The sequence below is a fragment of the Heteronotia binoei genome, chromosome 17 (genome assembly GCF_032191835.1).
Source record: "Heteronotia binoei isolate CCM8104 ecotype False Entrance Well chromosome 17, APGP_CSIRO_Hbin_v1, whole genome shotgun sequence".
NCBI classification, from domain to species: Eukaryota; Metazoa; Chordata; class Lepidosauria; order Squamata; family Gekkonidae; genus Heteronotia; species Heteronotia binoei.
Genome location: NC_083239.1, coordinates 39,006,818 through 39,031,625, shown reverse-complemented (window position 1 = coordinate 39,031,625; position 24,808 = coordinate 39,006,818). Strand labels below are relative to the sequence as shown.

Here is a 24,808-nt window from a genome sequence, read left to right as displayed (position 1 = left end):
CCTCCCTTGCATTTGAACTTCCTCTATGGAGATTGGCTCCACCTTCTGTGGCAGCCATTTTGTTGTTGGTTCCATTTCCTGTGGCAGTCATTTTATTGTTGTGTCCACACCTCAGGGTCAGAACTCCAAAGGGGCCCACAGGCTCACAAAGGTTGGGGACGCTATTTTTAAAAGCTCTAAGAATCCCCACAACTCATTTATCCTCATTTCTTTACTGTCTTACTTTCCTTCTAACCCAGCTACAGAGTTCCTGCCCCAGAAGAAACCTTATAACAGGATGCAATGGAGCGGAAAACACCAGCAGAGCATGGATCCCCCCTGGAAGGTGATGAATCCAGCCTCCTTCTCAGCAACTTTAATAGTTCTGATGTTTGCTGGCCTGTGCAAAGGTAGGTGTGATGGATGAAAATGAGGCAATTCTGGGAATACGCCCCTAGCTGCATATGAAGTTCAGCTCACTTAGGCTTCCCAACCCTCCCGCCCTGGCGGGGAACCCCAGGATTTCCAGCCTCTTCCCCTGCTCCCCAAAAAAATGGAAGCGGGGGGAGGGGGGAAATGGCGCCAAGGAGCATGGCGAGCCGCCCCATCCCAGAGCGGGCGAGGCCGCCGCGCCGCTGCCGTCCCCTCCCCGCCCACTGCAGCTGCTCCTCCGAGATGGGCCCAGGCTGAGCCCATCTCGGAGGAGCAGCCAAGAGGCGGCAGCAGTGCAGGCAAAACCAGAGAAGGGGAGGGCGGAGGCAGGCCAGGAGCATGGCGAGCCGCGAATCCAGGCCCTTCTAGGACCCGGACTCGCAGCTCGCCACGCCCCTGGCCTGCCTCCACCCCCCCCTCCGATTCCACCCCAGAGGCGGAGCGGAGTGGGTGAGGCCGCCGCGCCGCTGCCGCACCCCCACCCCACCGCAGCTGCTCCTCCGAGATGGGCTCAGCGCCGTTTCCCCCCCTAGCTCCACCCCAGTGTCTCCTGGCTCCACCCCCAAAGTCTCCTGGCTCCACCCCCAAAGTCCCCAGATATTTCTGGGATTGGACTTGGCAACCCTAAGCTCACTGCATCAAACAACCACGGAAGGGAATGGCTTCAGTGATGGGTTTCAGCATGGGTTTTCTACACCTCTCACCTTGGAAGCATGGGGGTCGTTTTGTAGAAAAATAGGCGGTGGAGCTCATCCAGGGATTGTTATGCAGCTGCACCTACTATTCAATGGACAAGGTAGGGAGGAGGAGGGGGAACCCTCAGAAAGGTTCAGGAGCTGCGCTCCTGTGAGCTCCTGCTGAATCCGAGACCTGGAAGCATCTAGTCCAGCTGTGGCCAAACTTGCTTAACATAAGAGCCACACAGAATAAACGTCCAATGTTTGAGAGCCGCAAGGCAGGGAGGAACAGAGGGAAGGAAGCAAATAGATGAAGGGAGAGGTGGAAAGAAAGCAACTTTAAATGCATTCTCTCAGCCGCCTGCTGACGGCTTGGAGAAGTGATTTAAAGAGAGAAATGCCTTTTCCAAGCTGGCCAACAGGGCAGTGGAGGCTTTGAGAACCACACAATATGTGTGAAAGAGCCACATGTGGCTCCTGAGAGCCACAGTTTGGCCATCCCTGATCTAGTCAAAGAATCACATGATTGGATTGCATCACTGTTTTCTTACCCCTGTGAGCAGGAAACTGGAGGAGGGGCAGAAATGTGGTAAAGACAGGGAAATCACAGCACGAGGTTGTTTGGCTGGACATGCCCAAGCGGCTAATTTGCCAGGGTCCCTGCATCTCCTGAAAAACCTGGAAAGGATCTTGGAACCCCCTTCAGTCATGTGACATTTGGAGAAGATTTCCAAGTTGTAGCCGTCCCAGTCGGAGTTGATTCTAGCCCTTTACCCACCACCTCTGGAATAAAAAGGAACTATATCCCTGGAACGCTTGTGGGAGAGGAATGCTAAGTTGGGACTCAAAGCTTTTTGCCACCCCCATTCCCCCCCTCCCCCCCCAGCAGTAGGGCTTAAATCTACCTACGGAGAGCCGGTTTGGTGTAGTGGTTAAGTGTGCGGACTCTTATCTGGGAGAACCGGGTTTGATTCCCCACTCCTCCACTTGCACCTGCTAGCATGACCTTGGGTCAGCCATAGCTCTGGCAGAGGTTGTCCTTGAAAGGGCAGCTGCTGTGAGAGCCCTCACCAGCCCCACCCACCTCACAGGGTGACTGTTGTGGGGGAGGAAGGTAAAGGAGATTGTGAGCCGCTCTGAGACTCTTCGGAGTGGAGGGCAGGATATAAATCCAATATCTTCTTATCTTCTTCTTCTACCTTAAACCTCTTTTGGACTTTTAATGTGGACATCAGAGGAAAGGACATTTTTCACTCATGAAGGTTTAAGCAGCACTGCATTCCTCTATACAAGACTTGCACTGGACAGAGGTATCAGACACATCTGTGTTGTATCATTTAACAATCTACAGTTGCCAACCTTGAGGTGGGACCTGGAGATCTCCTGGAATAGCAACTGCAGACCACAGAGTTCAGTTCCTCTGGAGAAAATGGCTGCTTTGGAAGGGGGGACTCTATGGAATCACACTCTTACAGAGGTCCCTCCCATTCCCAAACCCTGCCCTCCCTAGGCTGTACCCCCAAATCTCTAGAAAATTCCTGACTCAGAGTTGGCAACCCCATTTATACTAGTTCAATGGTTGATCTATAATACTTTATAACCTCTTTCAAGGAACTGAGGGGGTTATAAGGGTTCCTGCATCTTCTGTTCTGTCCTCAAAAACAACCCTGTGAGTTAGGCTTCGGCTGCACATAACTGGCTTAAGGCCACCCAAAGAGCTTCATTACTGAGCAGAAATTTGAATCCAGCTCACTCTGGTCGTAATCGAGTATTTTAAGTACCACACCATACTATGGTTTAGGGTTACCAAATCCAATTCAAGAAATATCTGGGGACTTTGCGGATGGAGCCAGGAGACTTTGGGGGTGAAGCCAGGAGCAAGGATGTGACAAGCAGAACTCCAAAGGAAGTCCTGGCCTGGCCATCACATTTAAAGGGACCACACACCTTTTAAATGTCTTCCCTCCATTGGAAATAATAAAGGATAGGGGCACCTTCTTTGGAGGCTCATAGAATTGGACCCCCGGTCCAATCTTTTTGAAACTTGGAGGGTGTTTTGAGGAGAGGCATCAGATGCTATGCTGCCAATTTGATGCTTCTACCTCAAAAAAACATCCCCCCCACACAGCCCAAGATACCCATAGATCAATTCTCCATTATACCCTGTGGGAATCAATCTCCATAGGGAATAATGGAGTACCAGCAGACATTTCCCTCCCCCCCCCCCCGCTTTCTGATGATCCTGCAACAGGGGGAGGGCCTGCTTCAAATACTGCAAATCTGATGCTTCTACCTCAAAACACCCCCTCTAGAGCCCCAGATGCCCATAGATCAATTCTTCATTATACCCTATGGGAATTAGTCTCCACAGGGAATAATAGAGAGCCCAGCGGACATCCCCCCCCCCCACTTTCTGATGACCCTGTAGCAGGGGAAGGGCCTCCAATCCACGGGATCCCCTGCCCCCACCTGGGGATTGGCAACCCTAACCTAGTTCTCTCTGGACCTTGTCCAGTAATTGAAGTACCATACCATGCTATGGCTACACAGATCTACTACAGATAAGTGAACACAGGGATTTGGATTCCATGGATTTCAGATTTATATTTTGCACAGTGGTCCTTTTACTCCCCCAGAACTTCATGCTTATTCCATATCTGTCCAACAGCTCAGAAGCTCATCGCACATTCAGGTACCAACTGCTTGCTGGATCACCACTTGTGACATCATTAAAGTTAAGCAGACCTTATTCTGATATGGTTGTCAGTTCCAGGATGGGACCATCCTGGAGAACTGGAGGGTGGAGCCTGGGGAGAGTTTTAAGGAGCAGAGGAGACTCCACAGGGTAAAAAAGCCCAGGGCTTTTTTGTAGCAGGAACTCCTTTGCATATTAGGCCAGAAACTCCTGATGTAGCCAGTCCTCCAAGAGCTTACAGGGCTCTTCTTACAGGGCCTACTGTAAACTTTTGGAGGATTGGCTACATCAGGGGTGTGTGGCCTAATATGCAAAGGAGTTCCTGTTACCAACCTCCCCCTCAAAACCTGATAATGCCTCTCAAGTGGTTATCCAGCTATTTCCTCCTGGAGAACTGATCTCTCTTCTGAAGATCAGTTGTAATTCTGGGCAGTCTCCAGGCCCCTCCTGGAGGCTGGCAACCCTATCCGTGATGCCCACATGGGAACCCCAGAGGATCTGTTCTAAACCATAAACAAGGTAATAAATGTGGGGATTGTACCCTCAACAGCTGTGTTGTTCAAGCACAAGGCAGGCATTTCTTCCAAATTACAGAGCGCTGAAATATGGGTTTAGCTGGGGGCAGAAAGTGTGATTTTTTTTTTAAAGTTGAATTTGGTATTTGAAATAGTGAGAAGGAGTGAGGAGCGCTGGAAAAATGGCATCGCCTGGGTGCAAAGGAAGTCCTTCTTCATCCAAAGGGTGATTAACACGTGGAATTCACTGCCATAGGAGGTGGCGGCGGCTACAAGCATAGACAGTTTCAAGAGGGGGTTAGATAAAAATATGGAGTAGAGGTCCATCAGTGGCTATTAGCCACAGTGTGTGTGTGTGTGTGTGTGTGTGTATATATATATCAATAATTTTTTTGGCCACTGTGTGACACAGAGTGTTGGACTGGATGGGTCATTGGCCTGATCCAACATGGCTTCTCTTATGTTCTTATGTTCAAAGGGTAAGTGGGAGTTGATATTGGGGCACTGTGAAGCATTAGGATTTATCCCCCAAGGTCTCTGGATTGAATAGGGTTGCCAATCCCCTGTTGAGGACAGGGGATCTCCCAGTTTGGAGGCCCTCCCCCCACTACAGAAAGCAGGGGGTGGGTGGGGAGAAAGGAAATGTCTTCTGAGCATTCTATTATTCCCTATGGAGACCAATTCTCATAGGGTATAATAGAGAATTGATCTGCTGGTATCTGGAGCTCTGGGGGGACTGTTGTTTTTTGAGGTAGAGGCACCAAATTTACAGCATAGCATCCGGTGCCTCTCCTCAACACACCTTCCAAGTTTCAAAAAGATTGGACCACTGGGTCCAATTCTCTGAGCCCCAAAGAAGATGCCCCTATCCTTCATTACTTCCTGTGGAGGGAAGTCATTTAAAAGGTGTGCAGTCCCTTTCAATGTGATGGCCAGAACTCCCTTTGGAGTTCAATGATGCTTGTCACACCCTTGCTCCTGGCTCCACCCACAGTTGCTCCTGGCTCTACCCCTAAAGTTCCCAGATATTTCTTCAACTGGACCTGGCAACCCTAGGACCGAAGAGCTCCTTAGGCAGAAACTGCCTGGCATGTTTCCCCTCCTGCAGTCATGGAGGAATGACTTGGAGCTTGTGCTGTTAGGTGCCGAACCTTCCATCCCAGATCCTGCTTCTTGCTTCTGTACCCAAGAAATGCTGCTGCTAGGCTGGGGGTCTGCTTTTCTGACTCGATACACAGCAGCATTCCCATTAAACTGGGAGCTCTGGGAATCTCTGGGTGTCTTCTTCCCAGTGTCCGGGAATGGTTCTGGAAGGAGGTATGCCATTAAAGGTCTGGATGGATGGTTCTGGAAGGCCTGGGTAGAAATATAGAAAGGCTGAGGCCAAATAGAGCTTAACAACCCCTATGTTCATATGCCCGTGAATTCCTTTCTTCTTTCTTTGGAAGGTTCTGGGAGGAGTTATGCCATTAAAGTTCTGGATGGATGGTTCTGGAAGGCCTGGGTAGAAATATAGAAGGGCTGAGGCCAAATAGAGCTTAACAACACCTATGTTCATATGCTCGTGAATTCCTTTCTTCTTTCTTTGGAAGGTTCTGGGAGGAGTTATGCCATTAAAGTTCTGGATGGATGGTTCTGGAAGGCCTGGGTAGAAATATAGAAGGGCTGAGGCCAAATAGAGCTTAACAACACCTATGTTCATATGCTCGTGAATTCCTTTCTTCTTTCTTTGGAAGGTTCTGGGAGGAGTTATGCCATTAAAGTTCTGGATGGATGGTTCTGGAAGGCCTGGGTAGAAATATAGAGCTTAACAATCCCTATGTTCATATGCCCGTGAATTCCTTTCTTCTTTCTTTGGAAGGTTCTGGGAGGAGTTATGCCATTGAAGTTCTGGATGGATGGTTCTGGAAGGCCTGGGTAGAAATATAGAAGGGCTGAGGCCAAATAGAGCTTAACAACCCCTATGTTCATATGCCCGTGAATTCCTTTCTTCTTTCTTTGGAAGGTTCTGGGAGGGGTTATGCCATTAAAGTTCTGGATGGATGGTTCTGGAAGGCCTGGGTAGAAATATAGAAAGGCTGAGGCCAAATAGAGCTTAACAACCCCTATGTTCATATGCCCGTGAATTCCTTTCTTCTTTCTTTGGAAGGTTCTGGGAGGAGTTATGCCATTAAAGTTCTGGATGGATGGTTCTGGAAGGCCTGGGTAGAAATATAGAGCTTAAAAATCCCTATGTTCATATGCCCGTGAATTCCTTTCTTCTTTCTTTGGAAGGTTCTGGGAGGAGTTATGCCATTGAAGTTCTGGATGGATGGTTCTGGAAGGCCTGGGTAGAAATATAGAAGGGCTGAGGCCAAATAGAGCTTAACAACCCCTATGTTCATATGCCCGTGAATTCCTTTCTTCTTTCTTTGGAAGGTTCTGGGAGGAGTTATGCCATTAAAGTTCTGGATGGATGGTTCCAGAAGGCTCAAGTAGAAGTATGGAAGGGCTGAGGCAAATTAGAACTTAACAATCCCTCTGTTCATTTGCCCATTAACTCCTTTCTTCTTTCTTTGGAAGGTTTGCAGAGCCAGAATTCAGGTTATAACTTGACGGTTCGTGCTTCTGTCTCCGTGCAACGTGGCCTCTGTGTTCACATTCCCTGCAGCTTCACTTATGATCAGAAAGACAGGACCAACCCTGAGAAACTCTATGGTTATTGGTTACAATACAAAGATGGAGAGAGGCACTATTTTGCCCGCCGCTCCTATGGCTGGACTAATGGTATTCTTGTGGCCACAAATGACGAGAAGGAGGCCTGGTTCTCTGCGAAGACCCGTTTCAGCTTAACAGGCGAGCCGGAAGAAGGCAATTGCTCCTTCAGCATCCTGGATGCCCGCTCAGAGGACGCAGGGAAGTACTACTTTCGAATTAAGAACAGCGCTTTGGGATACAGCTACGTGACTCAAAAAGTCCAAGTTCACGTGACAGGCAAGACTTTCCTCCTTATCTATATCTTGACTGTTTGGCTGTCTCTTCCATGCAGAGAGGAGGAAAAATAGTTTGGCAGCTGCGAGCATTTTGCAGAATGTAAAGGAAAAGGAAGCTCATGAGTCTCATGCCTCCTTTTCTCCCACATCCTGGTCATGTTTGAAATAATGCCTTTCATATTTCCTAAAGTAGGAAGGAAGATGACCATCTCCCTGCTGGAGAAGCCGTATCTTTTGTAGCAACATTGAGAAACCGGATATGTGAAGCACTTGCGCTTCCTCTTCCTGTGGCATCATTGTTTCAGTGGGGGAGGAGGGCTCAGCCCTTTCTTGCCCCGCTACTTCCCCACTGAAAATTGCTGCTTTCATGCTGCCTTCTCCCCACCCCACCCCACTGTGCAATCCTGATCACAGTGACTGAAGGTTGTAGCTTTTAGAAGAGCGTGATTCTGTTCAGCATTACGCTGCTTGACAGGGTATCTTTTGCCCGCTTGTGATCCCTCCTGTCATCCTAGCACTAGGCAAGCATGTATATTTTTTTCTCTTTTACTTAGTTACTGCTTCATGCTTCCTTTCGGTGCTGGAGCCTATTGGAAAAGCAGCTGCTTCATGATCATTGCTGCTCTGAAAACAATGCACCATTGAGTATTTAGTTGCCAGCCTCCCGGTGGGTGAAAAATCCAGAGTTCCACAGAGAATGACTCAACCAACAACAAAGAACTGTGGAAAAATAACAAAAAATCAATGAAAAATACTTCAAAATTGTAATAGATAATTAAACACTTCAACTTCACACATTTTCACATATCATTACACATAACAACATATCAAAAATGCAAAGTATAAAGTACAAGGAATAAATATTCAAAAGTGCTTGCAGTTAGTCCATATCCAGTTTGAAATCCTTGAAAACTATTCATTAAAGTGCCAGTGTCCAATGTGTTGCAATTGCAGATAATTCTTGTTCTTCAGCAAAGAATGTATGATGTTAAGAGGTTGCTTTAAACTTCCTTTCTTTAAAGATGTTTATTATACAGTGGAAGGTCATAAGCTTCTAACAGTAAAGCTTGTAATACTGTTTCAAATGTCTTCATCTGAGAAACGTATTCCACTTATCAACTTCCAGCATACCACATTCCTGAGAAAGTATTTTTCATTAATTTTTTGTTATTTTTTTTGTTGTTGGTTGAGCCTCCAGGTGGGGCCTGGAGTTCTCCAGGAATTAACAACAGATCTCCAAACCATAATGCTCAGTTTCCCTGGACGAAAGGGCAGCTTTGGAGAGTGAACTCTATGGCATCATATCCCTGCTTGAGCTCCCCTCCCTGAACTCTACCCTCCACAGGAACTGCTCCCAGATCTACAGGAGTTTCCCAAGTCAGACTTGAAAACCCTATTTGGGAAGGAGCTAATTTTAATGTTATTCTTTGCTCTGACTGTTAATAGTAATTTATTGTATCTTTATTACCTTTTGTGATTTTTCTTTTAGCTGTGTTGGAGATTTTCTTGGAAAATTTGAACCCCGTTTAAAAATATGTTAATTTAAACAAAAATAAATAAATAAATTGCACTCTTGCAATGAGGTGGGCTGCAAAGAAGAAAGACATTTAATGGCTAGAGTGTCAGACTTCAATTGAGGAGACCTAGGTTCGAATCCATTCTCAGCTATGGAAACTTACTGGCAGTGCCATCCTAAGAACACTTTTTCTTAAAAGAAAATTTCAATCTAGTGGCACCTTTAAGACTAACAAAGGCTAATTCTGGATATAAAGTTTTGTGAGTATGCACACTTCTTCAGATAACATGTGCATGCACACAAAAGCTTATAACCAGAATTAAACTTTGTTGGCCATAAAGGGGCCACTGGACTCAAATTTTGTTCTGGTACTTCAGGCTCCCCACCTCAATCTGTTTTCCTGGGAATAAGCCTCATTGAATAGACTTCAGTGCAAATCTGAATAGGCTTGCTTAGGTGATCTTGGTGCTCTCTGGCTGACTATAGTCAGTCACATTGGCTGGGTCCAGACTCTGGCTTGGGGCAGCAGCATCCCATCCTAGAAGTGAGCTGGCATAAAAAGAAGCACCCTGGGGCAGACAGATGGCATGCGGCCCACCTTCAGAACAGGGATGGGCCACAGGTGTCCCAGAGGAGTGTTCACAGAGCTCATACACTGTCCGCTACTGCCCAAGCACTTTCTGGCCATTCAGTAGTCCAGGAAAAGCGCCTCAGAAACACCTCATGAGTTTGCTACCACTTATTAAGTGGTATCTTTTTGAGGTGGCAGAATGACAGGTAAGGATGGGGCGAGGGTGGGACGGGCGCCAGATGTGCATGCTTGGACATGCTTTTTTGGGTCAGTTGTGGGGAGTCCCTGAGGTGGCTTATACTGGCCATCCGGACCCAGCCGTTCTCTGAGCCTAATCCACCTCACAGGGTTGTTGTGAGGATAAAATGGAGAGGAGAACAATACCGTAAGCTGCTCTGGGCCTTCGCTGAGGAGAACACTGAGGGATAAAAAAGAAACAGTCTGCTTTGCTTTGTTTTTCTCTGCCTAGAGTTAGAGAAACCACAGATGTGGGCCTCAGCGGCGGTACTTTCTGGGAAGAAAGCTGTTTATACTTGTTTGGCACCAGGGCCCTGCATAAAGATTGAGCCCACATTTTCATGGCATACCCGTTTGATAAGATATGAAACGACTCAGTGGAGCCAACAGCACAGCAATGGCAGTTGGACTTATGGGTCCAATTGCACCTTCACACCCTCCCTCAATGATCAGGACAAATGGCTCACCTGCCAGGTGCACTACCCTAATATATGGAAAACAGTTGAGAAGTTCATCCATGTTGATGTTGCTGGTGAGTTGTTCCCTTCACTTTTATATTGACTTCTTTCCCCCGGAGACTGTCACCATCTCTCTCCTCCTTTTGCCTTGGGCTCCCCTTTAGGAGTTCTTCCCATGCTCTTGGTTGTTTCAGATCCACCCAAGACTGTCAAAATCTCCACAAATGCTACAGATCACGAGCATCTTGGTGAGTCTAAAATGTCTAAAAACACTGGGATATCTTTACTAATCACTCTTTTCTCTCCCTTCCCTGCCAGAGACTTAACAGTTCCCAGGTCTTGTCAAGGTACCACTAGGAATCCATTGGACAGCTAACACAAGTGTCCCAAGGTCTCGACATACAGTTGGAAAGTCAGATTAGAGTTCATTAACCGGTAGTGGAGAGTGGACAGGGGTGTTTGTGTTACATAGGGAAAGGGACCACCTTAGTGCGGGCCCTGCGGAACCTTGACCAGTTCCGCAGGGCCTGCAAGACCGTCCTTTTCAAACAAGCATATACCGACATCGACTACTGAATTACTGTAAATGAGGAATCCTCCATCTATATTACTATGGAACTACTTAAACTGGCAGAACCAGCGTCAGAATATTACTATCATTGCCAGATAAAGATAAATTTAAATTAACGTAAATTATGTATTTTAAATATACTGACTGGTTTTTGTATGTTTAATCTTTTAATGGTTAAATTTAAAGTTTTTATCTATTAATGTAAATGTATTGAATGCTGTTAGCCGCCCTGAGCCGCTTGTGCGGGGAGGGCGGGATACAAATAAAATCTATTATTATTATTATTATAGTTATTTTCACTACAGTAGCCGTTCCAAGCACACACAGTCCCAAATCCACAAAAGCTGTCACTCTCCCCAATGCATAAACCTTGGGTTTTGAGATATTTCAAGTTCATATGCAGAAATTCAAGACTTAGGCCTGGTTCACAAATAAAGAAGAAAGAGGGCAGCCAAGCCTGAGAAAGGGTTGGGTAATTCCTGATTTGTGGGAGGGGTTTCTGGAGTTTGGAGGGGGGAGGACCTCAGTGGGACACAGTGCCATCCAGTGGACTCTCTGAATCTGCCATGCCCTCCAAAGGAAGTGAACTGGGGCTCTTCAGCTTGGAGAAACATCGACTGAGGGGTGACATGGTAGAGGTTGACAAGATTATGCATGGGATAGAGTAGGTAGAGAAAGAAGTCCTTTTCTCCCTTTCTCACAATACAAGAACTCGTGGGCACTCAATGAAATTGCTGAGCAGTCGGGTTAGGACAGATAAAAGGAAGTCCTTCTTCACCCAATGGGTGATTCACACATGGAGTTCACTGCCACAGGAGGTAGAGGCGGCTACAAGCATAGCCAGCTTCAAGAGGGGATTGGATCAACATATGGAGCAGAGGTCTATCAGTGGCTATGGAACTCTCTGTCTGGGGCAGTGATGCTCTGTAGGGTGGAGGGGGCCACATTGTACTAATGCAGAAATTAAAGACTTAGGCCTGGTTCACAAATAAAGAAGAAAGAGGGCAGCCAAGACTGAGGAGGGGTTGGGTAATTCCTGATTTGTGGGAGGGTACTAATGGACCTCCTGAAGTGGTTTTTTTGGCCACTGTGTGACACAGAGTGTTGGACTGGATGGGCCATTGGCCTGATCCAACATGGCTTCTCTTATGTTCTTATGTAACTCTGTGGTCTGGAGATCAGTTGTAATTCCCTAGTCTCCACCTGGAGGTTGGCAACCCTAGGTTAGAATGGAGGTGGTGGGATGGACAGCACCACTTTAGGCTCTGGTGGGCTGCCTCTAGCTTTCAGCATTCCTTTTCCTTAAAAGAAAACTTCCATGCAAAGAGAACATTAGTACACCAAAGGGTGGAAAAAAAGTTCTGCCTTCCATTTCTTTGCATGCCTTGCTGTTTTTTGGCTTGCGGCGGGGAGGGGAGGTTTTTTAATATTGGGAGGCATTCCAAAATGTGCTGCTGTACCCTCAGCCTGCCATGGTGCAGTTCATTCTACCACATCTGTATTTTATAGGCTTGCCAATCCCCAGGTCCCAGCAGGAGTTCTTCTGCTTTCCCAGGCTGCTTCCCGCCCCCAGTCAGCTGGCCGGCAGGGGGAAGCCCCGCCCCCAAAGCCACCATGTGATTTTTCCCCCTCTCCGGAGGCTCCAGTCTCCGATTGGAAAGGCTTCCTCTAGGAATGGTGTGTATGTGTTACTTGGAAGAAGTTGGCTGCAACTCGTGAGTAGAGATGCCAATCCCTAGCTTCAGAGTCACCAGAAAGCGGGGCGGGGGGGGGGAGAGGGGAGGAACGTCTGCTGAGCACTTCAGTATTCCCTATGTGGAGATCGATTCTCATAGGGTATAATGGGGAATTGATCTGGAGGTTTCGGGGGCTCTGGGAGAGCTGTTTTTTGAGGTAGAGGCACCAGATTTTCAGTATAGTATCTAGTGCGTTTCCCCAAAGTACCCCCCAAGTTTCAAAACGATTGGACAAGAGGGTCTAATTCTATGAGCCCCAAAAGAATGTGCCCCTATCCTTCATTATTTCCTACGGAAGGAAGACATTTAAAAAGGTGTGCTGTCTCTTTAAATGTGATGACCAGAACTCCCTTGGAGTTCAATTATGCTTGTCACACCCTTGTTCCTGGCTCCACCCCCAATGTCTCCTGGCTCCACCCCAATGTTTCCTGGCTCCACCCCCAAAGTCCGCAGATATTTCTTGAATTGGACTTTGCAACCCTAGTATTTTACCACTTTGTTTTCCTTTTCATTCTCCTGCATGCATGAAGCAGGCCTTAGAACGAGGAAACCTTGTGCCAAATTCTGTCTTGGCTGCTGTCTTCTTAATGCAATCCTAAACAGAGCCATGCTTTCCGAAATCGGTCAGAATCAGTGGAGTTAGAAGGGTGTAAGTAGGCTGGCAAACCGGGTGGGCCTGAAGCTCTCCCAGAATTACAACAGATCTTCAGACCACAGAGATTGGCTTCTCTGCAGGAAATGGCAGCTCAGGAGTAGGGTTGCCAGCCTCCAGGTGGGACCTGGAGATCTCCTGCTTTTACAACTGATTGTCACCTGGCAGAGATCAGCTCCCCTGGAGAAAATGGCTGCTTGGAAGGGTGGACGCTATGGCACTGCACCATGCTGAGGCCCCTCCCCTCCTCAAACCCTGCCCTCTCCCAGCTCCACACCGCCCCACCCCCCACTAGTCTCCACATATTTTCCAAGGCAGACCAGGCAACCCTCCTCTGGAGGGCAAACCTCATGGCATCATATCCCCGCTGACCTCCCTCCCCAGCCCAAACTCCACCAAGAATTTCCCAACCCAGAGCTGGCAATGCTGCAACAGCAATGGGAACCATAGGCTACTCCTCTCTAACCCGGATCTTTTCCTCTTGCAGCTTCGTGCCCCAAGGAAGCCAATGGGGATCTGGATGTTGCAGTGGCCCAAGAGGGTGAAAGCATCAGCTTGCAATGCGCAGCAGAGAGCAGACCTAACCCCACCCTGAGCTGGAGGAAGAGGAACGAGATCCTCAACTGCACCAGGCAGGGCAAGGAGTGCGTTCTCCTGCTGTCCGATGTCAGACCAGAGGATGCTGGGGAGTATCAGTGCCGAGCAGAGACTCCACATGGCTCAGCCAATAGGACCCTGCAGTTGTGTGTGCTGTGTAAGAATCCAGGGTCTTCAGGAAAGGATGGGCGGGCTTGATCAGAGGGTATTTGTCATAGCTTGAAAGCCTCGACCTGCAAAAAGCGCCAGGAATCATTCCTATTGGCTTTTAAAAGTAGGTAATAGAGACCTTTCCCAGGTGCAAACGCCACTATTAGGACCTCTGGAAATCTGCGTAGCTGTGATTATATCGCCAAGCTAGTTTGTTGTAACGGTTATGAGCGGCAGACTCTCTTCTGAAGAACAGTGGTTTGATTCTCTGCTCTTCCTCTACAGGCAGCCAGTTGGATGACCTTAGGTCAGTCACGGTTCTCTGAAAACTCTCTCAGCCCCACCTACCTCACAGGGTGTCTGTTGTAGGGAGAGAAAGGGAAGGTGATTGTAAGCTGCTCTGAGACTCCTTCGGGTAGTAAAGAGTGAGGTATAAAACCAGCTCTTTTTCTTCTCCACACTGGGCAATAGAAAAACTTGGATGTTGCCCAGAACCTCAGCTGACAGAAGGATTTCTGCCAAGGCAGTCTAACTTCTTCAACTCCCCTTCCTCCTCATGGACCCCAGTACCTCCCCCAAATGTAGCTCCAGAGGGAACAGTGGGCCCCCAAGGAACAGTATGGAGGGAATTGGAGTTTTTCCACAGGAAGAGGGAACTGGGGAAAATGGGCTGTCATGGACATGAGTGACAGGACGCAACCGAGTGCATAATGCAAAATTGCTCTTCTTGATCACCACTTCAGGAATCATTTGACAACCTTTGATTTTAAAGAACTTCCTGTGAGGCTAGTATATTGTAGCATATTGAGATCATAGACATGAGGTCTCGAAAAGGCTGTGTGAAATTTGTCGTTGTTTGACCCTTTCCTCACACATGGTTGTATTTATACAACTTTGGAACAAAGCAGACTGGTGGAACTTTGTGATCTCTTGCCACTGTAGCAGGAACTCCTTTGCATATTAGGCCACACATCTCAAATGTAGCCAATCCTCCAAGAGTTAACAAGGTTTTTAGTACAGGGCCTACTGTAAGCTCCAGGAGGATTGGCTACGTCTGGGGATGTGTGGCCTAATATGCAAAGCAGTTCCTGCTACAAAAAAAAGCCCTGCATTGCCAGTGAAACAAAATAGCAGATATGGGAGGGGGGAACCGTTGCTATTCCCAGCATCTCTGGGAATAGATGTTCGCGTACAATGTGAGGGGAGTCTAGAAGGTATAAATAGGTGAGGGAGGCCAAGAGCCAGTATTGGATTGGGAAGGAGGGAAGTTAAGTTTAAATCTTAATTAGTGACCTTGGGCCAGTCTCTTTCTCTCTCTGCAAAACCTTCCTCACAGAGCCAGGCCTCAGATTCAGTAGGAGCTCACAGGAGAGCAGCTCCTGAACCTTTCTGAGGGTTCCCCCTCTTCCTCCCCACCTACCTATCTTGTCCATTGAATAGTAGGCGCAGCTGCATAATAATCCCTGGATTAGGAGAGCAGGCAGCCAGCCAGCCACCAGGAGCTTTGCCACACCTCCAGCAGCCCTCATTAACCCCTGGAGAAGCCCACACCACCCATTCTCCACTCTTATGTGATTTTGGGTGGTGAGTGGGAGAGAAGGGGAGAAGGTACTTGTGAATTTTTTGCATTGTGCAGAGAGTTGGACTTAGGGCTGACAAGCCCCCGGGCTGGGCGGGGGTTCTCCCGCACTGGAGGTTCCCAACTCGGGGGAACCCCCTCCGACATTGCTGGCACAATGACTGGTGGAATGTCACGTGACGTTGCATGCCGGCCGCTCTAGGCATTTCAGGGGAAACTCTATGGTTTTCCTGGACGCTCTAGCAATTTGGGAGGGAAGACTCTATGGTAGAGTTTTTCCCTCCCAAATTGCTAGAGCTTCCAGGAAAACCATAGAGTTTCCCCAGAAACATCTAAAGTGGCCGGCGCGCAACTTCGCCGGCACAATGACGTCACTTGCGGGTAACATCATTGTGCCATGCGCACAAAGCATGTATGAAAAAAGCCCCCCACCGGAGACCACAGGGGACCTGGCAACCCTAGTTGGACTAGATGACCCTGGAGATCCTTTCCAGGCCTGTTTCTACCTTAGAGTTCCCCTAGACATGGGGAAAGAAGCAGCTACACAGAGCCAGCTGAGACTTTCTTTCACATCCAGCCCAAGCCCAGGATTACTAGGTGTCCTGTAGGGATGCCCTTTGTCACTTTTTGCTCTGTAGTTCCTCATCCATTTGTTAGATACGGTATTATCACAACAGAGTGGGGGATCATCAGTCATAATAATAAGAGCATAAGAGAAGTCATACTGCATCTAGCCAATGGCCCATCCAGTCCAACACTCTGTGTCATACAGTGGTCAAAAAACCCCAGGTGCCATCAGGAGGTCCATCAGTGGGGCCAGGACACTAGAAGCCCTCCCACTCTGCCCCACCCCCCAAGCCCCAAGAATACAATGCATCACTGCCCCAGACAGAAAGAGTTCCATCAATACCCTGGGGCTAATAGCCACTGATGGACCTCTGCTCCATATATTTATCCAATCCCCTCTTGAAGCTGGCAATGCTTGCAGCCACCACCACCTCCTTAGCTTATCAGCAGGGCTGATGAGCACACACTTTGATAGCTGGTCTGATATCCCAAGAACAGGGGTGGAATTCTAGCAGGAGCTCCTTTGTATATTAGGCCACACACCCTGATGTAGCCAATCCTCCAAGAGCTTACAAGGCTCTTTTTTGTAAGCTTTTGGAGGATTGGCTGCATCAGGCTGTGTGGCCTGATATGCAAATGAGCTGCTGCTAGAATTCCACCCCTGCCCAAGAATCCTCCTCCTCCCTCTTCCTCCCTCCTTCAGCAAGTTCCTGCTCCTCATGATACAAATAATAAAATAAAAACCCATCAACGCTCTTTTTTCTCTTGGCAATTCTCTGCACATTTTTTTAACCAAATGTACAAAATTTTCCAGTTGCATTTTTTTAAAAAATTGAAATAATGTTGGCAAGCTGGATAAGTGCTGGAAAAATGTTACGCACTTTAAAAAATTATTGCGGTTGGGGAGCAGAATCAGGATCTTCTTGGAAAGCAGGGAACAAATGCCCACAGCCTTGAATCTGGTCTGAACACTACTGCGAAGCAATATCAGAGTGCCAAAATATGGAATAAAAAACCTTTGAGTGCATCACAAATATATATCAGGCAAGAGGGAAAGGATATCTTGGTAAGACGTTGCTGACTCTAGATCCCCAGGAGAGTGTAGATACCCTTACAGTCAAGCATGCACCACAGTGTCAATTAGTGGAGAAGCTTTTCTCTCATTCAGTGTTGATGTGTCTGTTCCAGATCCACCCAGGACAGTGGCGTTCAATGTCTCCCAAGCCTATAGGAGAGGCCAAGCGCTAATCCAAGGTACTCGGGAGCATTTAGGGTGCAGAGACCAGCCTACGGGGACCTTTCTCTGCTGGAGGACGCTGGTTCCGAGGGGCTGCAACATTTTCACGGGGTGACCGGCCCCTTTGCTGTGTTTACAGATCCCCCCACGCATGTGGCAAACGGCTCCCAGCTGACGGCTCTGGAAGGCGACTCGTTACAGCTGTTCTGCACGGCCCAAAGCTACCCTCCCTCTGAAATGAGTTGGGTCAAGGGGAGCAGGATTTTGGAGCATCACGGCCCCTCTCCAGACACCTGGCTGGAAATGACCAATTTAACAGTCAAGGATGCGGGCCAGTATGCATGCCAGGCCAAGAACTCCCTAGGCTCTGTTCAGGGGATTGTCCGGCTTTCCGTAGCATGTGAGTGAGTCAGGACTATTTGGAGTTAACCTTTGGGACTCCCTGCTGTAGGACGAACGCGAAAGATGCTGATCTCCAACGTGCAGGGATTTGGTATATACCTCTCCCTCTCCACTGGAGTCGCTGTTCACAGAAACGGCTGTCTTTTTGGGAGGTTAGGCTCTCTTTGAAACAGACTCCTGGTCTTCAGCTGCTGCAGGGCAGGGAGAAATTCACCCAGGGCAGCTTTCCCTTCAGCGTAGTCCCAGAGATGGAACGGCCACTCAAAGATGTTAAAATAGCATGACATAAACTCCATACTAGCTGTTAAGTCTGTTTCACTCACTTGTGCCATGCATTCCAGACTGTGTCCTTTTTAACTTGATGCATTCCATTTTTCCTTTGATGTATTTTTGTCTTTAAACAACAAAACAAAGAAAGCAGACCTGATTTCACATGATTTTTAAAATCAGGCTATTCCATGCAGACAGTGAATGAGGCTTCTCAGCACCTATATCCCTTTAACGTTTTGTCTCTCCTTTTGTTTTGTTTTGTTTTTTTCCTCCTCTAAGCATAACAAATTATTTCTGGTTCTCTCTTGAAACTAACTGGTTCTATCAGGCATCCACAAATCAGTTTTAAATTATTGGCTCTCATTGAGGGTAGGGTTTAAGTACCACTTTACACTTAAGCCCCTCCCAACAAGAGCTGATGACAAAGTGAAAAACAGGAACAGAACCCCCCCCCTTTTCTGGGGTGGAATTCTAGCAGGAGCTCCTTTGCATATTAGGCCACACCCCCTGATGTGGCCAATTGTCCAAGAGCTTACAAAAAAGAGCCTTGTAAGCTCTTGGAGGATTGGCTACATCAGGGAGTGTGGCCTAATATGCAAAGGAGTTCCTGCTAGAATTCCACTCCTGCCCTCTTCTGACAACATTTGATAATTACCCATTTATTCACGATCACCCCAGAAATTGGCCTGATGGAAGGGAGTAATTAGGCTTAAAATTAAGGAGGGGAGGGGGGACAGGACAGATTGAAACAAGACCTTTGTTGAAGGAGACTTATTTCACACGTAGCAGGAAATTGCCTGTGTTATGAGGATTATAGCACTATGGGGTGTGGGGCCCTCATTTCAATTCCTCTTGCAACAGAACGTGAAAAGGGATCCTTCAGCCATGCAAAAAGCTTGTAGCCTGGAACCCACCTGAGTCTGCAAATCTGACCTGTATTTTCCAGCTGAACCCAGAAGAAGACATAGAACAAAGTTAGAGTCCGGTGGCACCTTTAAGACCAATGATATTTTATTCAAGGTGAGCAAGTGCAAGCACACTTTGTTAGACAATGAAATGAAATCAGAAACAGCAGTAGTACATACAGAGGGTGGGGAGCAAATTAGCATGCAAAATAGCAAAGATGTGGGGATAAAAAGAATGTGCCTGGGCTCAATGGGTTAATCTTTTAATCTGTTAAAAATACCATCTTCACTATTTTGCATGCTGCTTTCCTGCCCACTCTTAATATCAGCTCGGCAGCCAGGTGTGGCTCTTTCATACATATTATGTGGCTCTCAAAGCCCCAACTGCCCTGTCGGCTGGCTTGGAGAAGGCATTTGTCTCTTTAAATTACTTCTCCAAGCCAGTCAGCAGCTTGGAAAATGCATTTAAAGTTAAAGTTGCTTTCATTCTACCTCTCCCTCCTCCCCCATCTTTTTGCCTGCCTTCCTCCCTCCCTTGTGGCTCTCAAACATCTGACGTTCATGTCTTGTGGCTCTCAAATATCTGATGTTTATTCTATGTGGCTCTTACATTTGGCCACCCCTACGCTATATGTATGACTGCTGTTTCTAATTCCATTTCATTGTCTGACAAAGTGCTTAAACACGAAAGCTTGCCTTGAATAAAACTTTGTTGATCTTAAAGGTGCCACTGGACTTTAACTTTGTTCTTTTGCTTTAGACCAACACGGTTCTTAACCAAGACCAGAAGACGGCAGTGGGTCTCACCAGTCTTCTTGTGCGGAACATTTTTTGTGCAACTAAGGCCCCAACAGCGACTTAGTGCAAGGCAGCCTCTTCCATCCTCCCCTTCCTCCTAGCTGCCTCAAGTGGAAACCTGCCTGTGATTCTTGGATCGCTTTCATCCCCTCTCCATTTTCTTACTCCCTCCCAGATGGTCCAAGGCTCAGCAGCAACCAGTCCAGGAGCATATGCTGGCAAGAAGACCACAGTTTCCACTGCAGCTGCTCTCTGAACTCCTGGCCTCTGCCCCAGATCCAGTGGGAAGTAGACGGGCAGACCCTCAGTGAGGACAGCAACACAGGGGCCCCCCAGGTTACTTCCAGGGCCCAAGAGAATGCAGTCACCAGCTCTCTGAGCTGGACAACAGGGAACCTAGACAAGAGCCATGACATCATTTGCCGTGGGGCAAATCATTTGGGGACCTACACAATGCACTTTCTATTCAGTCCCCTTCCAAAAGGCGAGTGTGACGTTCTGCATTTGCTAGGGTTGCCAAGTCCGATTCAAGAAATATCTGGGGACTTTGGGGGTGGAGCCAGGAGACTTTGAGGGTGGAGCCAGGAACAAGGGTGTTACAAGCATAATTGAACTCCAAAGGCAGTCCTGGCCATATCATTTGAAGTGACTGCACACCTTTTAAATGTCTTCCCTTAATTGGAAATAGTGAAGGATAGGGGCACATTCTTTTGGGGCTCATAGAACTGGACACCCTGGTCCAATCTTTTTGAAACTTGGAGGTTGTTTTGAGGAGAGGCATCGGATGCTATGATGAAAATTTGGCACCTCAACCTCAAAAAACAGCTCCCCCCAGAACCCCAGATACCCATAGATCAATTGTCCATTATACCCTATGGGAATCGGTCTCCATAGGGAATGATAGAGTGCCCAGTAGACATTTTCCCCCCCCCCTTGCTTTCTAGTGACCCTGAAGCAGGGGGAGGACTTCCAAACTGGGGGATCCCTGCTCCCACCTGGGGATTGGCAACCCTAGCATTTGCCATGGCTTTGTGTGGGGCTTGTTTCTCTTTTAGAATGATAGGGAGAGGGTGAGCGCATTCCTGAGGCCTTTTTAATTTTGGCAGGAAGAACAGTGCCACTGTCCTCTAATTGGTGGCGTGATTGATTGTGAATATTAGAGGATTAACCCCCCCCCCAATTCCCGGCCATCACCAGGCAAACTTAAATAATGCAGAAAAGGCAAAGATATTATTATTAACAGAGTGTTGGGTAGTGTACTGGTTGTTAGCCACTCATGAGGTAAACTGAGGCCGATTTCACCTCCCTTTAGTGTGCTTTGGGGATACTTTTGCTCTCTCCTCTATCCTGGTATTATTGGCTTGTATATACCAAGGACGAGCCCAGGGTTAAACAAAAACTGGTTGATTTCCCTGTGGGGGGAAAGAAAGCTTTCAGAGTTCAAGAATAAACTGTATACAATTGGAGCTATAGGGGATACTTAATCTGGAGAAACAGTTTCACTCCAGGATAAGCTGTCACTGAGACAGAGTCAACCAGAAACTGCCAGTCTACCACATGAGGGGGAAAAATACTTATTTCTTGCAGGTCTAATTCAAGATTTCTGGATTTTTTACCACTCAGACCTCAATCTGCACTTAGATTCCCTCTACCCAGGAATACTAAATTGGAGCATTTACAAACTAGTGTGCTCCCCAGTAACAGTACTAATCCCAACTTGCTTCTTCCTAAAAATGGACTATGAGATAGGGCTACTTCTAGATGTCTAGAGACCCTGTCTGAGGAGAATGTCAATTAATCTCTCCTTTTCTTTTGCTGTATCCCCCACCCTTCTCCCGCTGGGGCTTCTGAATGCCTTTATTGGTATTTTTTGGCTTCTCTGGTGCACCAACAGTGTAAAGAAGGAATTGGCTGATAAGGCAAAAAGAAAAGGACTTTGCCCTTTGTCATCACAGTGAGAGTCCACCAGATTCTGGATTAATGTGCGCACAAGGCAATACTGGAGAATCCCAAGGAGATAGAGATGAATAGCCCAATATAAACCTGTTTACTTGGAATTATATTCACACTACCTGATCCTTGCAACTGGAGGTTGAACCTGTGACCTGCATGCACACTGGATGTTCTACCCCCCCATGGTCAGTTATTGGAGCAGCTCCTACCCCTGTCCTACACTACACTGAGCAAAGTTTGCTCATTCATTCAAATAGTTATACCTTGCTCCTCCTCCTGGCTCAGGTTTGAAGTCTTGCTCCAGATTAAGAAGTCTTCCTCCAATTTAAGAGGCCCTTCCATTGGAGAAAGAGCCACTTAAACTGGAGGAAGAACCACTTAAAGTATGGTTGGATCCAACCCACTATGAGGATAAAACAGAGGAAAGGGAGAATCTTAAACATCATTCTGGATTCCTTGGAGGAAAGGGGGAAATAAAAATATGATAGATTGATAAACTATTTCTTCCTCCTGTTCTTATAGTATTTTTATGCCTGCTCCTCAGGGGCTGTGGTGTTGTAAATAGCCTAAATCAATAATTTAATTGTTGACAAATGCCTTTTTGGAAGCCTGTTTATTGCCTTAAGGATGGTTTCAAGAGAAGAGGTGCCTAAGCCAACTGGTGGGAGCTTGGGTGCCAGCATTATCAAATTGCCAGTTTTTCAAAGAGGGTCCAGGGCCACAAAAAGGGTTTGCTACAATCAATTGGGTAGCTTTTCAGGTACCACAAGGCTCTTCTTCGATTTGACCCTGAGATCATGGTTTCTTGTTGCAGGGAGCCATACAAATCCAGCCATCGCTGGGCTCTGTGGCGCTTTAGTGGCTGTCATCCTTTGTGTGCTTTGCCTCGGCTTGATCAAGTGAGTCACTCTCCTTATGATTTCCATCTGTCTCATGCCTTATTTGACTTACATCTTATTATTTCTATCCGGGTAGCCGAGAGTCCTTTATTTATGGTGGAATAGAATGTTGTTAAGCAGCACAAGACTACCATTCATTAATTCTCACTCATCTGCTCTTAGGTTTTATAAACAAAGGAAAACGAAAGCGTCTTCAAAAGCTGGTGGTGTGGAAGTTCTGAATTCTGCCAACGGGGGGCACCAGAGAGCCAATGATGGCAGTCTGATCTATAGCAACATTCCGCCTTTGGTAGGCATTGCTGCCCTGGATCCCCTTGGACCATAGAATGAAAGCAAATAGAATGAGAGCCAGTTTGGTGTAGTGGTTAAGTGTGCAAACTCTGGGAGAACTGGGTTTGTTTCCCCACTCCTCCACTTGCACCTGCTGGAATGGCTTTGTGTCAGCCATAGCTCTGGCAGAGGTTGTCCTTGAAAGGGCAGCTGCTGTGAGAGTCTTCGCAGCCTCATCCACCTCACAGGGAGGAAGATATCTGAGCATATCTTAAAATCACTGGTGGTGGTGGAAACTACGTCAAGTCACAGCTAACTTACGGCAACTCTGTAGGATTTTCAAGGCAAGAGACATTCAGAGTTGGTTTGCCATTTCCTGACTTCTTTGGAGATCACCCATCCAAATACTAGCCCTGCTTAGCTTCTGGGTCATTTAGGTCAGGTTCATAAATACAAGCTGAAAATCAGCACCCTTGTTCTGTTCTTGCAAGACACTGACTGTGAGGTGTTTGGTGAGCCAGTTTGGTGTAGTGGTTAAGTGTGCGGACTCTTATCTGGGAGAACCAGGTTTGATTCCCCTCTCCTCCACTTGCAGCTGCTGGAATGGCCTTGGGTCAGCCATAGCTCTGGCAGAGGTTGTCCTTGAAAGAACAGCAGCTGCTGTGAGAGCCATCTCAGCCCCACCCACCTCACAGGGTGTTTGTTGTGGGGGAGGAAGGTAAAGGAGATTGTGAGCCGCTCTGAGACTCTTTGGAGTGGAGGACGGGATATAAATCCAATACCTTCTTCTTTTAAAGTTAATAATTAGGTCACTTACTTAAATATTTTCATTTATGGTCAGCCGACGGCTAAACAAAAATTGAAAAGCTGCCTTTGAGCATGTTGCAAGGCCAAGGGATAAATGTAATACCTTTCTCCATCTCATAATTAATCAGCAGTTGCCCACAAATTACCTTCATTCACTTTGCAAGAGTGCTCATCCAAGAAGCTCTGTGCTAAATTGGGCATCTCAAATCCTACAAAGGCCATTTCCACACAGGAATTACGCCTTGTTGGGAATTACTCCCTGCCACTCCTCATTTCCCTCATGGAATTGTGGTGAATTCCTACTCCTCTTGGGATTTCTCCAGCTTTTCTGCAATCTTTCTCAGTCTTTCTTTGCTGAAAATTTGTAGGAAAGGTTGCAGTAAAGTCTGGATGGGTATCAAGTGGAAATGTTTTCTCACACCTAAGTCAGCCATATTCCCTGTTTCATCTCCACAGCGGCCATTTCCTTCACCTGTCACTAGGAGGTCTTTAAAATTAGCCCTTGAATATTGTTATACTGATTTAACAACAATTAGGGTTGCCAGGCCTGTGTTGGAAGATACCTGGAGATTTTGGGGGTGGAGCCAGAAGAGGGTGGGGCTTGGGAAGAGGCCTCAGCATGGTACAATACCATAGAGTCCACCCTTTGAAGCAGCCATTTCCTTCCGCTGCTTTGCCAGCTGGAGATCAGTTGTAAAAGCAGGAGATCTCCAGGCCCCACCTGGAGGCTAACAAGCAATAGCAAACCTCTAGCTTCTTTCATTGTGGAGATATAATGGGAAAGGCTTATCTCCACCATTAAAAGGGCTAGACACTTTTTTTTGTTTGTTTAAAGGAAAGGTGGAAATTCAGTGGCGCAGGGGAAGGAGGTGATCATTGGCAGCGGTCTGAGATGGAGAAACTATGAGGAAACTTGCCATGTGGAAATCCGGCTTTTGTTGGGGTGCACTGGTAGACACATCAGCAATGGGAAACAACAACAAGCCTTTCCCAGTGGTGAAATCACCAACGTGTATCTAAATTGCCCTAACCATCGAATGGATGTAGCATTCGTACAAAGCGGCACTCCATTCAACATTCTGATAGATGGATGGGAATTATCAACTGAGAAATAGGTAGCAACGGGGGAATATAACCTTTGGCTCCATTTTCTTCCAGGGTAAAAAACCACCTCAAAGCGACCAATCCAAAGCAGCCAGAGAGAGGCTACCAACATCCAGCCTTCGAGTTCCCATGGCAAGTGTTCCTCCTGACCCAGATGAGCTCTACTACGCAACCGTGGAGTTCTCCAAGCTGAAAGCCAAAGAACCAACACCCCCGGAGGAGTCTGTGGAATACACAGAAGTCAAACAGAAATAACACC

The 24,808-nt window shown here is 47.3% G+C and overlaps 1 protein-coding gene across 1 annotated transcript; it reads left to right on the top strand.

The window, feature by feature from the left end:
* The first annotated feature begins 245 nt into the window (after positions 1-245).
* On the top strand, positions 246-24,808 carry LOC132585808 (sialic acid-binding Ig-like lectin 14). Its single transcript, XM_060257686.1, has 9 exons — positions 246-389; positions 6,861-7,271; positions 9,827-10,126; positions 10,247-10,300; positions 13,499-13,765; positions 19,692-20,006; positions 22,284-22,368; positions 22,531-22,657; positions 24,604-24,808. The coding sequence occupies exons 1-9, from the start codon at positions 278-280 to the stop codon at positions 24,802-24,804; spliced, it is 1,872 nt and encodes a 623-aa protein (XP_060113669.1). The 5' UTR covers positions 246-277; the 3' UTR covers positions 24,805-24,808.

Bases quoted from the DNA above. Each gene is read 5' to 3' on its own strand.
- LOC132585808 (XM_060257686.1), top strand. From the start codon at position 278: ATGCAATGGAGCGGAAAACACCAGCAGAGCATGGATCCCCCCTGGAAG. The intron at 10,301-13,498 runs GTGAGTCTAAAA...TTCCTCTTGCAG, and splicing joins TACAGATCACGAGCATCTTG to CTTCGTGCCCCAAGGAAGCC. The intron at 20,007-22,283 runs GTGACGTTCTGC...TTCTTGTTGCAG, and splicing joins TCCCCTTCCAAAAGGCGAGT to GGAGCCATACAAATCCAGCC.